General features: G+C 57.6%; 1 protein-coding gene across 1 annotated transcript in view; it reads right to left on the minus strand.

Annotated features, from left to right (window-relative positions):
• Positions 1 to 13466, minus strand: part of DNAH1 (dynein axonemal heavy chain 1) — a 101691-nt gene that overhangs the window by 16806 nt on the left and 71419 nt on the right. The window contains exons 35-49 of the mRNA XM_032650102.1: positions 12821 to 12912; positions 12276 to 12430; positions 10635 to 10812; positions 9646 to 9840; positions 9438 to 9557; positions 9059 to 9217; positions 8796 to 8900; positions 7542 to 7682; positions 7234 to 7394; positions 6674 to 6831; positions 5933 to 6106; positions 5100 to 5138; positions 2452 to 2630; positions 1221 to 1451; positions 334 to 530 (exon numbers count right to left, since the gene is read on the minus strand). Of these exons, the coding sequence (XP_032505993.1) occupies positions 334 to 530; positions 1221 to 1451; positions 2452 to 2630; positions 5100 to 5138; positions 5933 to 6106; positions 6674 to 6831; positions 7234 to 7394; positions 7542 to 7682; positions 8796 to 8900; positions 9059 to 9217; positions 9438 to 9557; positions 9646 to 9840; positions 10635 to 10812; positions 12276 to 12430; positions 12821 to 12912 (2284 nt within the window). The remainder of the gene's footprint in view (positions 1 to 333; positions 531 to 1220; positions 1452 to 2451; positions 2631 to 5099; positions 5139 to 5932; positions 6107 to 6673; positions 6832 to 7233; positions 7395 to 7541; positions 7683 to 8795; positions 8901 to 9058; positions 9218 to 9437; positions 9558 to 9645; positions 9841 to 10634; positions 10813 to 12275; positions 12431 to 12820; positions 12913 to 13466) is intronic.

The raw sequence follows: 13466 nt of genomic DNA on the forward strand, positions 1-13466 counted from the left end.
CTGACTCCCCCAACCCTGAACCTGCTCTCTTGCCTCCAGACATTTGCTGAGGCTGCTCCCTCGGCCTGGAATGCCCTTCCCTTCCATCCTCCCATCCTTGATTAGAAGAGAAGGTCCATGGCCACCTCCTCTAGGAATCTCCCCTGGATACCTGCAGCTACCCCTCCCCCATCCCTGCAGCATCACAGGGCACTGCTGCTGTCTCTCCTTGGACCCCAGGTTACCCTCCCAGGGCCAGGTGCGTCTGCCTCAGCATAGAACATGTGGAAGAACGCGAATGGAACTGAGTCTGCCACCGGCCGCCCACTGCCCACCACGCCTGGGGGCCCTCACATGTGCGAGGCCAGTCTCGTGAGGGACCTGCGGCCACTGCCGCCCACACCCAGCAGGAGCGCGTTGCCCAGCGCCTGGCGCAGGGTGCGGCTGATGCGGCAGACGTGGCTCACGGCATCCATGAAGAGGACCAGCCTCAGCTTGGCTGTGCTGATCTGGTTGTAGTCCTCCATGTACTCCTCAATCATCTGCATCATCTGGCAGCGGGGGGTGGGGGGGCACGGGGAGAGCTGGGTCCTCCCTCTGTCCCCGTGCACTGTGCCCCCCCACAAGGGAGCACAACACCCCATCCCCCCAGCCAGCCCTGCTCCTCTGTGCACAGAGGGATGTTGGCCTTAAGATGCCAGGTCTGCCTGGATGAGGCCTGACCCGCTGGACACACCAAGGCCTGAGGGTCGGGTCAGAGACCTACTGCCTTGAGGGCTCAACAGGATGTACCGACCTGGGGCCCCATGGGAGCTCCTGGGAGCTAGGAGAGGGTCTGTGTGAAGACACCAACAGGAGGCCCCCGCACTCCAGCTTCATCCTGCCACCCTGGGGTCTTGACTCAAGACTCGCGGTGCCCAGGGCCCTGCCGCGGCTCTGTGGGTGGGATACTAGTCCCTCAAATGGGCATAGCGTGTTCCTGCTTACAGAGCCTGTCTCAGTTGAACCTTAGGCTTGTCCTCAGGAAAGGGCCAAGGGGGGCCTACTGCGCCCATTTGACAGGCGAGGAGATGGGACTCAGAGAAGCAACTTCTGGCCTGAAGTCCCTGAGCTGGCCTTCCAGACCAGTGTCCGACCCTCTGGTCAGAGCATGGTGGTCTCTTAGCAGTGGCTGCAGAGGGCTGGGGTCTCGGGGGTCAGGGGTTGTGGGTCAGGGGTAGGTCCCCAGCAGGCCCCTTCACCTTCTTCTTGCTGGTGATGAGCTCATAGGACTTGACGTCGGAGCCTGGCGACATGAAGTCCCCGTAGAGGATGGGCTGGAAGGGGCAGACCTCTTCGAAGGCCACCTCCCACTGCTCCATGCAGCTCTCCAGGAGCTTGTCAAACCAACTGCGGTCCTCCTCGTTCACCAGGCGGTCGCGGAACACACGGCAGCTCTCGTGGTACCACAGGCGCAGCAGTTGCACCTTGTCCTGCGGCCACCCCAGCGTCAGGGCCCGGTCTCGGCCCCGCACCCTCAGCCACTTCTCGAAGCACCTGGACCTGGCTCTCCTACCAAGACCCTGCCAGGGCCCTGGGTGTCTGCTGTCTCCACAGAGCGTGGAGTCCACATGCTGACGCCTGGGCCTCTCCACCCCCAGCTCCAGGCGCAGCTGTGCCTGTGGGGCTCCCAGCTCAATTAGCTTCTCCCCTCTTAGGGTCCCCACAGCTCCCAAACCCCAAGCCTGAGAGGAATGCCCGATTCTCCTTATACCTTCCTGACACCTCACATCTAACCACTCACTTGACTCCAAAGCTCCCTCTGACTCTACCCCCATCCTGCTGCCACCTCCATGCTGACCTCCCTGCCTCTCCCTGGGTGACAGGACCGCCCTCAGGAAGCCCCAAAGCTCTTCTCTCGACTCCTTTGGCTATAGCTAGGCAGGGCCAGGGCTGGCATCTGTCCTATTCACACTATGCCCTTGACGCTGGGCCCACACACTGACCCATCCATTCCCCATCCCAAAGTGCAAATGTGCCCCTACCCACCCCCCAGCTCCCATCACCTTCAGGACTCTCTGCCCCTGCAGCCCCCAGAGCCTGCCCAGCACAGCTGACACTGCTCCGTGCTGTAGTCCTGCTCCTTCCACCTGGTACCATTCACTCTTCCCCTCAATCTTCTCACACACAGGGCTTCCACCAGGAACCCTCCCTCCCTTGCCATGCCCCGGCTCCTGCTTTTGTGTGATCCCATCACAGCCAGCATTCTAGGCGTGGATTTCACCTGCAAGATAGGACTCAGCTGCATGAAGGCAGGGCTCCTGGGGGCTTGGTACCTGTTGCCGTGTCCCCAGCTCCACCCCCTGCCCGAGAACCTGGCCAGATGAAGGCTGAGGAGTGTTTGGGTAGGAAGGCCTAAAACCAGGGAGGACTGTGAGGGCAGTGTGGGCACTCCACTACTGGACACTGGGGAGGGGGCCCACCAGTCCTCACCTCAACCTTGGCCGGGTCGGCCATGAGCATGCCCTGGAAGACCTTGGAGAGATCCCTCAGGTTGAAAGTGTAGTGGGATTTGGCTGGGGTGGGCAGCAGCTGGGAGGTGATGGTGGAGTACACCATGATGGTGGCTTCCACGAGGGGATCCGTGAAGTGGGAAATGTTGGGGGCACCGGCTGTGGAAACAGGAGAGTGGCCCTGGGTCATAGCCCTTGCAGATCCGGTGCTGTGTTCTCTGCACATACCCTTCCCCAGCCTGCATGCTTGGATTCTGCCCACTCTGCAGCCCTCTCCGATGCTACTTCCCCAGCAAGGTTTTCCTGGTATCCCCCACCATGGGGTGAGGAATCTCTCACTCGGAGCTCCCCCCTTTTACATCCTTATCACTGATATAGCCTGTCCATATATTGGGGCACTGGGACACATTCATGGAATTGAGAACACTAATGGGGCCAGACCTGAAACGTGCCACTCTGAGCTGTGCATGGGGAGGGTTGCATGGCCCACACGGGGTTCAGGAGTGCACCACAGTGGACGTGGAGGCCTGGGGCTCAGCCATGACCTTGGGGGCTTATCACCCCCTTGCATTTTCACCACTAACATAACCTATTTGCTTGTGCTTTGAAAACAATGCAATTCTTTGCTGGGAACCAAAATTCTGTCAGTGGGAATTTGGGGCAGAGGGAGCCCCCAGAAGAGGGAAGAAAGCAAAGAAGGGGCAGGACGACTCACTAGCCCCAAAGCGGGCTCATCCATTAACACAGGGACTGTTCTAGGTGCTGGGCACAGAGGGTAGCCCCAGCAGACACGCTCCTCACCCCCAAAAAGTTGACTTTCTTTGGGGGACAGTAAACTGGGGATGGAAAATGTGTGGAGAGAGGTTTGGGGAGAGCCAGCGTTGGGGGATATGACATAAATGCTGGGGAGGCCTTGCGGAGGAGGGCACTTGAGCAGAGACCCGAAGCCTTGAGGTGCCAAGCAGGTTCAGAACTGGAGAAGGTGTTCCAGAGAGGGCGTGGCCAGGGCGAAGGCCCTGAGGCAGGCATGTCTGGGGGTGTTAAGGACTTAGCAAGGGGGTGGTGAGAGCAGACAGTGATGAGGGGTGCCCACCACTGCCAGGACCTGGGCTCTAGTCTGCATGAGATGGTTGAGCAGAGGAGGAATGTGATCTGATTCAGCGTTTGAATGGGTCCCTCTGGCTGCAAGGGGAGGATGGATAGACCTCCAGACAGATGCAGGGGGTGAAGACAGAATCAGGGAGACCGGCGTGTGGGGGGGCTGCTGCAGTGGCCTATGAGTGAGGGCTGGGGTGCTGAGCAGCGCAATTCGGGGGGGTTCTGGAGGGAGAGGCAGCAGAACCTGCTGAGAGAGAGACAAAGAGAGCGAGCAAGTCCGGATGGTGCCAAGGCCCTTGTCCTGAGCGAGTGGAAGGACACAGTGGCCATCAGCTGAGAAGAATGGAGCGCCAGGTGCTGGTGGGTCAGGGGCTCGGGTTTGGACATGTTCAGCCTGAGACGCCCAGTGGACATTCAAGAGGAGACATCGGTCCGAGGTTCAGGCAAGAGGTCTGGACTGAACACACAGACTCAGCGGCATCCGCACTAAGGGGCTTATCACCAGGGCAGGATGATGATGTCCCAGAAGAGTGTGTTTAGAGGGAGTAGAGGCTGAGAGTAAGCCCCCCGTCCACCTAGGAAGGTGACTGGGAGGAGGAGGGGTGACCCCCACAGACAGCTGACAGCCCGGGAAAGGTGAAGACCCAGCTGACCTTTGGTCTGGACGCTGCTGGTGACAAGAGCCCACTCCGGGGACTGGTGGGGCTCAAGAGAAAGTGCGAGGGAGGGCTGGTGCCCGCAGGAGGAGAAAACGCTCTTGGAGCATTTTGCTCTCAAGGTGACAGAGAAATGGAGCCAAGGCTGGGGGAGGGGGTAGGGAGGGGACAAGAGAGGGGCTTGTTTTGTGTTTTGTTCTTAAGATGGGAGAAATCGGGGCATGTCTTTGCTGATGGAATGGCCCAGTGGAGAAGAGAACACTGATGTCAGTGGCTGTCAAGCAGACAATAGGGGATGGGACTCAGGCCTAAGAGGAGGGCTTGGCCTCATACGGGAGCAGGGAAATCTGTTCCCAGGAACAGGAGAGAAGACAGGGCCCAGGGAGGCCTGGGTGCAGGTCAGCAGTGGACACGGAGGCCTGAGGAGGTCTGGAGCGGCCAGTCACCCTGCTGCAATGAGCAGCAGATCCGCTGCCACACGGGGGACGCCCGACACGAACTCAGGTTGCTCCTGGCTCCAGGCTCATGCCCTCTCCTCAGAGCCTCTGCTTCTTCACACAGGGTGGGACTTTGTTGGATTCCTTATTCATTCATTCAACGTGCATTCACCTTGCTTCTACTATGGGTCGGACACTCACCCGGGCACTGAAAGACTGACCGGCCATGTAACGGTGAATGAGCCATGCAGGCCGTCGGTGTTGGGCAACCTTTGCTCTAGCAGTGGCCCGAGGTCCCCTCAGGAGTCTGAGGATGGTTCACTGTGGCCCCTGGGACCCGGCCTCAACGACATCCAACTGGAGTCCAGGGCTCCCCCTGGAACCAGTGCCCCTGCCCCATCCAGGCCTTCCCAGGCCCTGCCCAGGCCTGCACTTACGCACGGGCTCCCGGTAACTCTTTTCTCCAAGGAGTCCATCTAGAAGGTTGAGGGAGAGACACGGGGCTCAGAGTTAGGTGGGTCCCTTGCTGCCCACCTTGAACGGTTGTGCTCAGCTGGGCAGCCCCAGAGCAGCCACTGACCATCACCCCCCTCCTCAGAGCCACATGACCCCCACCTCCAAGCTGGGCATGGGGGCAAGTTCTGGTCTATAGCCCCTGAGGGCAGGGCAGGCCAGGCCAGAGGAGGGAAGGCCTGACTCCCATCACCCACCACCTGGCACAGTGCCAAGTGGAGTTCAAAGGTCAGAGTGTGTGTTATGTAAGAAGTGGACTGGTTGGGGGAAACTGCATCCTGGAACAGACTATTCTTCAAGCTCCATGGAAGATCAGGGCCATTTTGTCCATTCTATCTTGGTGGCACTTCCTGATTTACAAAAGTAACATCCTTTCACTAGCCTTTCTACCATATATGCGTGTACTTATACGGATGAAAATACATGTATACATATGTATAAATCACATATTCCACAGTTACCACATGCCGGGCTTCTTGCTAGATACTCTACATGCAGTGTCTTATTTAACCTTCACAACTCGGGGTGTTGGGCACTGATATTATCACCCATTTCAGATGAAGAAACTGAGGCTCAGAGAGGTTCGTGAATTGGCCAAAGGTAACATAGCTGAGTAAGGGGTGAAGCCAGGGCTGATGTCAGTGGTTCAGCCACTCGGCCCTTCCCAGTGCTGCCCAGCTGTCCTTGGTGTGGCTTACCTGGCCGGGGCTTCTGCCCTAGCCTGTGGCCTCCTACCCCACTCCTGCCCGATACTCACCCATCCAACTGCCCAGGATGGTGGAGAAGATGCGCTTCTTGCTGACCTCATCCATCTCAGCAAAGGACAGGTAGTTGAAGTGGCGGGTCAGTCGTGGAGTGATAGCATTCCTGCCTCCACCGGGGGGACCCATGGCACAGACAAAGTTGATGTCCACCAGGCTCTTGAAGGCTCCTGGAGTCAGGGCAGGAAGTTAGAAGGCCCTGCCCAGGGCTACATTAAGACTTCTGTAGGCCCTGGGCACTTTTGCCTTCTTGGGCCTCCTCCTCCATTAAAAAATATATATATTAAAAAATATAATTTACCACAGTATTGGTACATAGACAAATATATTAATATTATGCATTTTAAATGTTCTTTGACCTAGAAGTTCATTTTCCCCTTTTTTTTTTTTTTTTCGGTACGCAGGCCTCTCACTGTCGTGACCTCTCCCATTGCGGAGCACAGGCTCCGGATGCGCAGGCTCAGCGGCCATGGCTCACGGGCGCAGCCGCTCCGCGGCATTGGGATCTTCCCGGATCGGGGCACGAACCCATGTCCCCTGCATCGGCAGGCGGACTCTCAACCACTGCGCCACCAGGGAAGCCCCCCCTTGATTTTAAAAGACATTAAAACACTTCCATGGACTCTCTGTGAGTCCTGTGGGCCCAGGTCCTGTGCCTACTGTGCCTAATGGGTGAGGCCCTGGCCCTGCCCAGCACACCCAGCCCCGCCCCGCTGCCCCAGGCGGCCAGCACGCACCGATGATCTTGCGGTCATACCAGCCACCGTGGTCCATCCACTGGCGCAAAAGCTCAATGGGCGGCTGGGCGCCATATGTCTCCAAGGCCGGCATGTTCAAGTCATCGATGAAGAAGATGAAGTTGCGCCCCAGGGGCGGCCCGAACACACCCTTCCGCCTGTGGGATGGGGCTGTGTAAGCCCAGCACCCACGGGTACCAGGTCCTCAGGGAATCCAGGGTGGCAGGATGGCAGCTTCACCTCTGGGAAGCCCTCACTAACTTCAGGCTCCCCCGAATTGCTGAGCCTCTTGAGCAACTCCTTGTCCCATTCTGAGCATCCTGGGACATCACACCTGGCTGCTCTGAGTCTTGCCTCTAGGCAGATAGATAACAAGCCCCGCCCGAGTGCTCAGCCCAGGGAGAGCACCCACAGAAGGGCTCGGTGGGAATTCCTGATGGAAGAAGGCTCCAGAGCAGTTTGCAAGGGAGCCCAAGGGCCACCCGGGAGGGGAGGGGTGACAGCAGCTGGCCGAGCCAGGCTGGGGGACATGGGACCCAGGAAGGAACCAGGGTGCCTGCCTCTTATCCAGCTTGCTGTCGATGAGGTCCTGGGTTTGGTTGGCTGAGGTGCGGGCAGAGAAGGTGAGGAAGTGGCTGATGTATTCCAGCGGCAGGTTCTTGAGAAGCTTGTTGGAGATGGTGAGGGTCTTCCCTGTGCCCGTCGGCCCGATGCACAGCACCTAGGAGAGCAGGGGACACAGGGTCAGAGCGCTCTCACAGGGCCCAGCATGCAGCACGAGCTGCCGCCCTGTCAGTGTGGGAGCCAGCCGCTCCTGACCTAGGCCTTGGAAGTGTGGGGTGAAGCAGGGCATGGCAGGGGCACTCACGGGCTTGTGGTTGGTGAGTAGCATGTCTAGCAGGTAGGACATCTGGATGGTGTCCATGGTTGGCACGATGATGTTGCAGTAGTTGGTATCTGGCATCATGGTGAACGAAGCTGAGGAGTCCATCCACTTCACCCAGGCAACCTGGAACCACAGGTGGCACAGGGTGGGCCTGGAACCTTCTCCCCGTCTCACCCTTGGCCAAGTGCACCAGGAGGGCAAGGAGCGGCACTGCTGGGACTCAGCAAGAGGGTCCAGGTGAAGGGCTGCTTCTGACAGAAACAGGAATCCCTGTGCCCACTCTCCACACAGGGTGGGGGACTCCCAGAACAAACCTCCAGGAATGGGGGGCTCTCTGCACACAGCTGCCCAAGTGAAGGCTTCCCTGCATCCAGCTACCTCAGTGGGGCCAGTCTCTGGGCCTCTGCATGAAGGAAGTACTCTGGGAACTGGACAACCCAGAATGCAAAGGTCTCTGCTGTTTAGTTTAGGCTACCCAAGCATGTGAGGGCCAGAACCATGGGGCTGGCATCGCCTAGACGCTGAGAGGTCACCTAGCCCTCTCTCCCCCACCCTCCCCACCTGCATGCATCCCTTCACCCACAGCCCTGACTCAACTTGCAGACCTCCCTTGATGGGGGTGTTCACTGTGGTCAAACCCACATGTCCCATTGGGAACGGTACTGATGGTTAGACTCAAACGTGCCCCGTGAGACCCCCAGCAGGACCCTGTGCAGTAAACATCTCTATAGATGCGTCTCTGGCCCCTCTTCCTTCTGGGCTGGAGTCCTGATCCCATGAGGGTAGGCTAATGGGACCCTCGCTAGCTAAGAGGAGAAATGGGGACATCAAGACAGGCCATGGGGGCTTACTCCCCCACCCCTGAGGAGCCCAGCCCCTGGGCAAATGGGGCTTTTAAGTAGAACTGAGTTGATTAATACCTGGGCTCAGCATCAACACAGGGGAAGCAGTGTGTATGGTTGGGAAGGGAGGCACTCTGACATCTCCCAGTCCCAGGTTCAAGTCCAGCTCTGCCACCGACTAGCTGGGCGCGACAGTTCTGAGCCTCAATTTCCTTGTTTGGGAAATGGGCACAATAATAACCATGCTGTGGGTCTGTGAGGATTCAGGAGATGATGCAAATAACCCCAGCCTGAGACCTGTGACCGTCAATGCAGCCTCTTCTCTGCAGTCACTATTCATCGAGGAGGACAGCCGCCACCCAGTGGGGCCCTCCCTGGGCAGGTCTGCAGTCACCTGCTTGCCCTCATCATCGTCCTCATCGTCAGTGGCGCTGCTGATGCCGCCGTCCTCCAGCCTGTAATCAAACACCAGCCCCTCCTCCGGAAAGAGCAAGGTCAGCTGTGAAGGACCGGGGGAAAACCAGGCGGTGAGACCCGGTGGCTTGCGTGGCTACTTGTTTCTGGGGGCCGGGGCCTGGGGGACGGCCCCAAAACACCCAGCATTCAGCGTATGCATCCCAGACCTTGGACCCCAGCCCAGGGGCTGCCGCCTCTCACGTTTTCTGTCTTCATCTTGATCCTGAGCCAGTGGCTGAAGCTGATGCGACTGGCGCTGTCCCCTGTGGCACCCACACTCCAGATCAGGGAGAAGATGAACCAGGGCTCGATCAGCTCTGGGATGCGACTCAGCTTTTTGGGAGGTATTTTCTTGAGGCCCTGGGGACAGAGGCGGGGACAGAACTAAGTGGCCTGAGGAAGCCAGGGGGTGGGGGCCATCCCTTGGCCTCTGCCATAGTTTTGCGTCTGCAGCAGACTGGTCGGGGTGTCCCATGACCCATGTGAGCCAATCTGATTCTGTCTTCCAGAAAGCTGGACTTGGGATTCAGGGCCCTCAGATGAGGAGAGAAGGCCCCCAGCCCACTGCTCAGAGCCGTACCCCTTTAGGCAGGAAGGGCTTGAAGAAGCAGTCCAGCAGCTTGAGGAGACTCATGGTCAGGTTGCTGTTGGTTGAGGTGATCACCTCCTTCACTGAGGACCGGATGAAAGTGATGGACCCCTACAAGGGATGGACACCCAGCTCTTGTGGCTGGTGGCCATAGCACCCAGCTGCCCCATCTGGGCCGGCACACTGTAGTCTCACTCACCTCCAGGAAGCTGACAAAGAGGGCCTTGAACTGCTCCTCAAAGGGCCTGAGTAAAGCAGGGAGATGCCTCAGCCAGCACTCGACAAAGGGCATGAGCCCCAGGATGCTGGGCTCCAGGTACACCATACCACAGCGGGATACTGTGGCTGGGGAGGCCACTGCCAGGTCCTGCACCTCAAACATCATGGTCATCGCCTGGTGCCAAGATGAACTGCGTGAGTGGGCCAGCCGCCAGCCTCCACAGCAGGGGAAAGGGCTGCGGGGCCATGGGGAGGTGTTGCCCATCCTGCAACCGTGGGCAGGCCATGGGGCAGGCGCTGGGCCAGGAACAGGACTGGGGTGGGGGCAAATGCAGGAACCCTTTGGCCCTCAGCTGATAACACAGCCCTCCCCAGAAGCCAAGAAGGAGTCTAAGGAGATTCCTGGGAGCCCTCTGGCCAGCCTCGGGTCAGGGCATTTTGGGGTCCCTAGAGCCCTGGGGATATCCGATGGGAGCTGTGTGCTCTGCTCCAAAGCCCCGCACCTGTGTACATGGACACAGGGTCACACTGACATCCAGGTGTTCTCAGAAGGACTCAAGAGACTGGCTGCTCTTAGGCTCAGGCAATACCCCTCCTTCTCTAAGAACTGCCCCACACTTCCCACCAGGCAGCTGTTCCTATGTTCTCCAGACTCCAGGCACGTTGCCAGTATGCCTAACCCAGAATCGGCTGATATGACTGCAAATAGGCCTGGGAGGCACAGCATCAACCAGGAGCTGGGGTAGTTGTCCTGGCCCTGGGCTCGGAGCATCACAGAAAGTGGGTCTGCCGAAAGGGCAGCACTGAGCAGCTGTGTAGGACGTGCCTGCAGTACAGGAGCCTGGGGATGGGGATGGCGCTGTGGCCCCAAGAGGGAAGGGTGGAGGGGGATGAGGCTTGGCTAGCGTGGTGTGCCCTGGGCCCACCTGGCTGCGAAGGAGAGCAGAGTGAGCAGACAGGCAGACACACCTCTGTGAGCTTGATTATCTCCCCGGAGCTGAGGCACAGCTTCTTGTTGTCGTCCAGCACCGTGTTCATGTTCTCAATCCAGACAGCGTCTACCGGCCCATCGAACACGTACCACTTCTTGTTGGTGTCAGAGGTGATGGCCCCCACCCGGATGAGGGAGGAGAAAATCCCATCTGTCCTGCAGCCACCAGGGAGGAGAGGGCTGTAGGTGCAGGGGAGGCAGGGCGGCAAGCACAGCTGGCTCCCAGGGAAACCTGGATCCATGCTGGCCCTGCTCTGCTTTTGTTTTTTCTTAAATATCTTCATTCATTTAAAAATTATAGTAGGGAAAATGGGACTTTTTGGTATAATAAATATAATGAAAATGTGTGCTTATATTCTCTCCCTGCTGAGTCCTCACTAAAGTTCTATTAAAGGAGAATGAAAAGTAATATCCCCAAAAGAAAAGGAAGATGAGGGGACTTTCCCAGTGGCGCAGTGGTTGAGAATCCGCCTGCCAATGCAGGGGACACAGGTTCGAGCCCTGGTCTGGGAAAATCCCACATGCCTCGGAGCAACTAAGCCTGTGCGCCACAGCTACTGAGCCTGCACACTACAGTCCATGAGCCCCAACTACTGAGCCTGCGTGCCACAACTACTGAAGCCCACACGCCTAGAACCCACGCTCCACAACAAGAGAAGCCACCACAATGAGAAGCCTGCACACTGCAACGAAGACCCAACACAGCCAAAAATAAATAAATTTACAAAAAACAAACAAACAACAACAACAAAAAACTATAGTGTCCTGGAATTTAAGAAAAAAAAGAAAGAAAAGGAAGATGAGGGAGGAGGCAACACAGAAACAGAGGTCCACACAGTCCCGGAAGATGGACAGAGGTGGAGAAGGGGTAAATGACCTCGCAGAGAAAGCAGGGTCATGAGATATATCTAGTCCCTGCCAGAGAACCCAAGAAGCCTCAGACTTCAGAGGCACCAAATGCCAGGGAAGGGGGTGGGTAGGAGGGCATTTTTCTGGTCTGATCCCCAGGCCCTCACCTAACCACACAAGAGCCTGGAGTAGGCATGGGTGAGGCCCTTTACCAGAAATGGGGGAAGCTGGACAGGCCCACATTCAGAAAGATGGGTGACCGCCCCTCTTCAGTGCCCATCCTCCACTGGGTTCCAGAACACTGGGACCAAGAAGACACCCCAGCAGGAGACTGGAGACTTCTCTGGAGAGACAGAATAGCCCTGGAGAAAACCCTCAGGTGCTGACATCTCTCCCAGTTTGGTGCACTTCCCCTAAAATGCACATCTGAGCCCAGGAGCAGAGGCCCCAAGAGAGACCACCAGCCTCTCGTGGGTACTAACAAAAGTCAACATGTACTGAGAGCTCAGCATGTGCTACACTGTCCCAGCCATCTTCCATAATAATGGTGTCATTTTTTCCCGCACTTTGCAGATGAGGGACAAAGGCCCAGGGGGTGAGGTGGGTCACTCAGTGAGCAAGTGCAGTGGTGGGTAGAGTCCCAGGCATTTGGGCTCCAAAGCCAGAGTTCCCGACCTTCCACTTGGCTCAGGGAGGGAGGCGGCCCACGACCCATAGCCTGCAAAGGTCTGGGAGCAGGGCAGTCACTGGAGGAGTCCCGGGCCACTCACCACTCATGGGTGAGCAGGTCAAACTCCCCGTACAGCTGGCCCATTGTGATGGACTTGGGGTTGAGCACATAGTAGTTGACGGCCTCGTACACACCGCCGCTGATGGATGGCTGCCCTTTCAGCGACGTCATGGCAGCTGCCAGGACTCTGTAACACTGTGGAGAAGGGCCAGCCAAGAGTAAGCCTCCAAGCTCGCTGGAGAGAAGGGCTGAAGTGGGTTGTGGGCCACGGCAGGATGGTATTCTAAAGGCCAAGGAGGCGCAAGTGGGGGCCAAGACCCCTGTTGAGGCTGCTCTACCCTCAGGTCCACTGTCTGGGTACTGGGCTGCCCAGCTAGGCTCCACTTATATTAGTCTTTTTTTTTTTTAATTTTTATTTTATACTGGAGTATAGAGAGCAAACTTATGGTTGCCAGGGGGAAAGGGTGGGGGGAGGGATAGATTGGGAGTTTGGAACTGACATGTACATGTACTGACATGTACACACTGCTGTATTTAAAATAGATAACCAACAGGGACCTACTGTATAGCACAGGGAACACTTACGTTACTCTTGCCAGAGCCCGTGGGCCCAACGAGCATGAGGCCGTGCCGCACCACCGTGGTCTCATACAGCTGGATACACTTGATCAGGAATCCTGGAAGGACATGGCAGGGAGCCAAGGGATCAGAGTGGGGGCTTAGATCCTGGTCCTGACACTAGCTTGCTGTGTGACCTGTGATGGGTTACCTCACTCCCTGCACCTCAGTTTCCTCATCTGTAAAATGGGGATGGCAGTAGTACCTACCTCATAGGTAGAGGCAGGTGAAGCCCTGAGCACACAGCCTGGCACAGAGCAGGAATTCTCTGCTAATGGCCAGCCATTATTTCCATTGTGACTATTACTCCCTAACATCCACTGGTCGGGTGTCCAGCTGGCACAGGCTTGCTCAATGAGGAACTGTCACAGGCCTCAAAATCAACTTCAGTTCCAAAGCTACCATCCAGCTTACTGAGAGCACGGCCCCAGGGAAGTGCTGGCCAACATGAGGCAAAATCCCAGGGACAAGATCCAGGGTCAGGGGCTTCCCTAGTGGCACAGTGATTAAGAATCCACCTGCCGGGCTCCCCTGGTGGTGCAGTGGTTGAGAATCTGCCTGCCAATGCAGGGGACACGGGTTCGAGCCCTGGTCTGGGAAGATCCCACATGCC

This window comes from Phocoena sinus, chromosome 11 (assembly GCF_008692025.1).
Source record: "Phocoena sinus isolate mPhoSin1 chromosome 11, mPhoSin1.pri, whole genome shotgun sequence".
Taxonomy (NCBI): Eukaryota; Metazoa; Chordata; class Mammalia; order Artiodactyla; family Phocoenidae; genus Phocoena; species Phocoena sinus.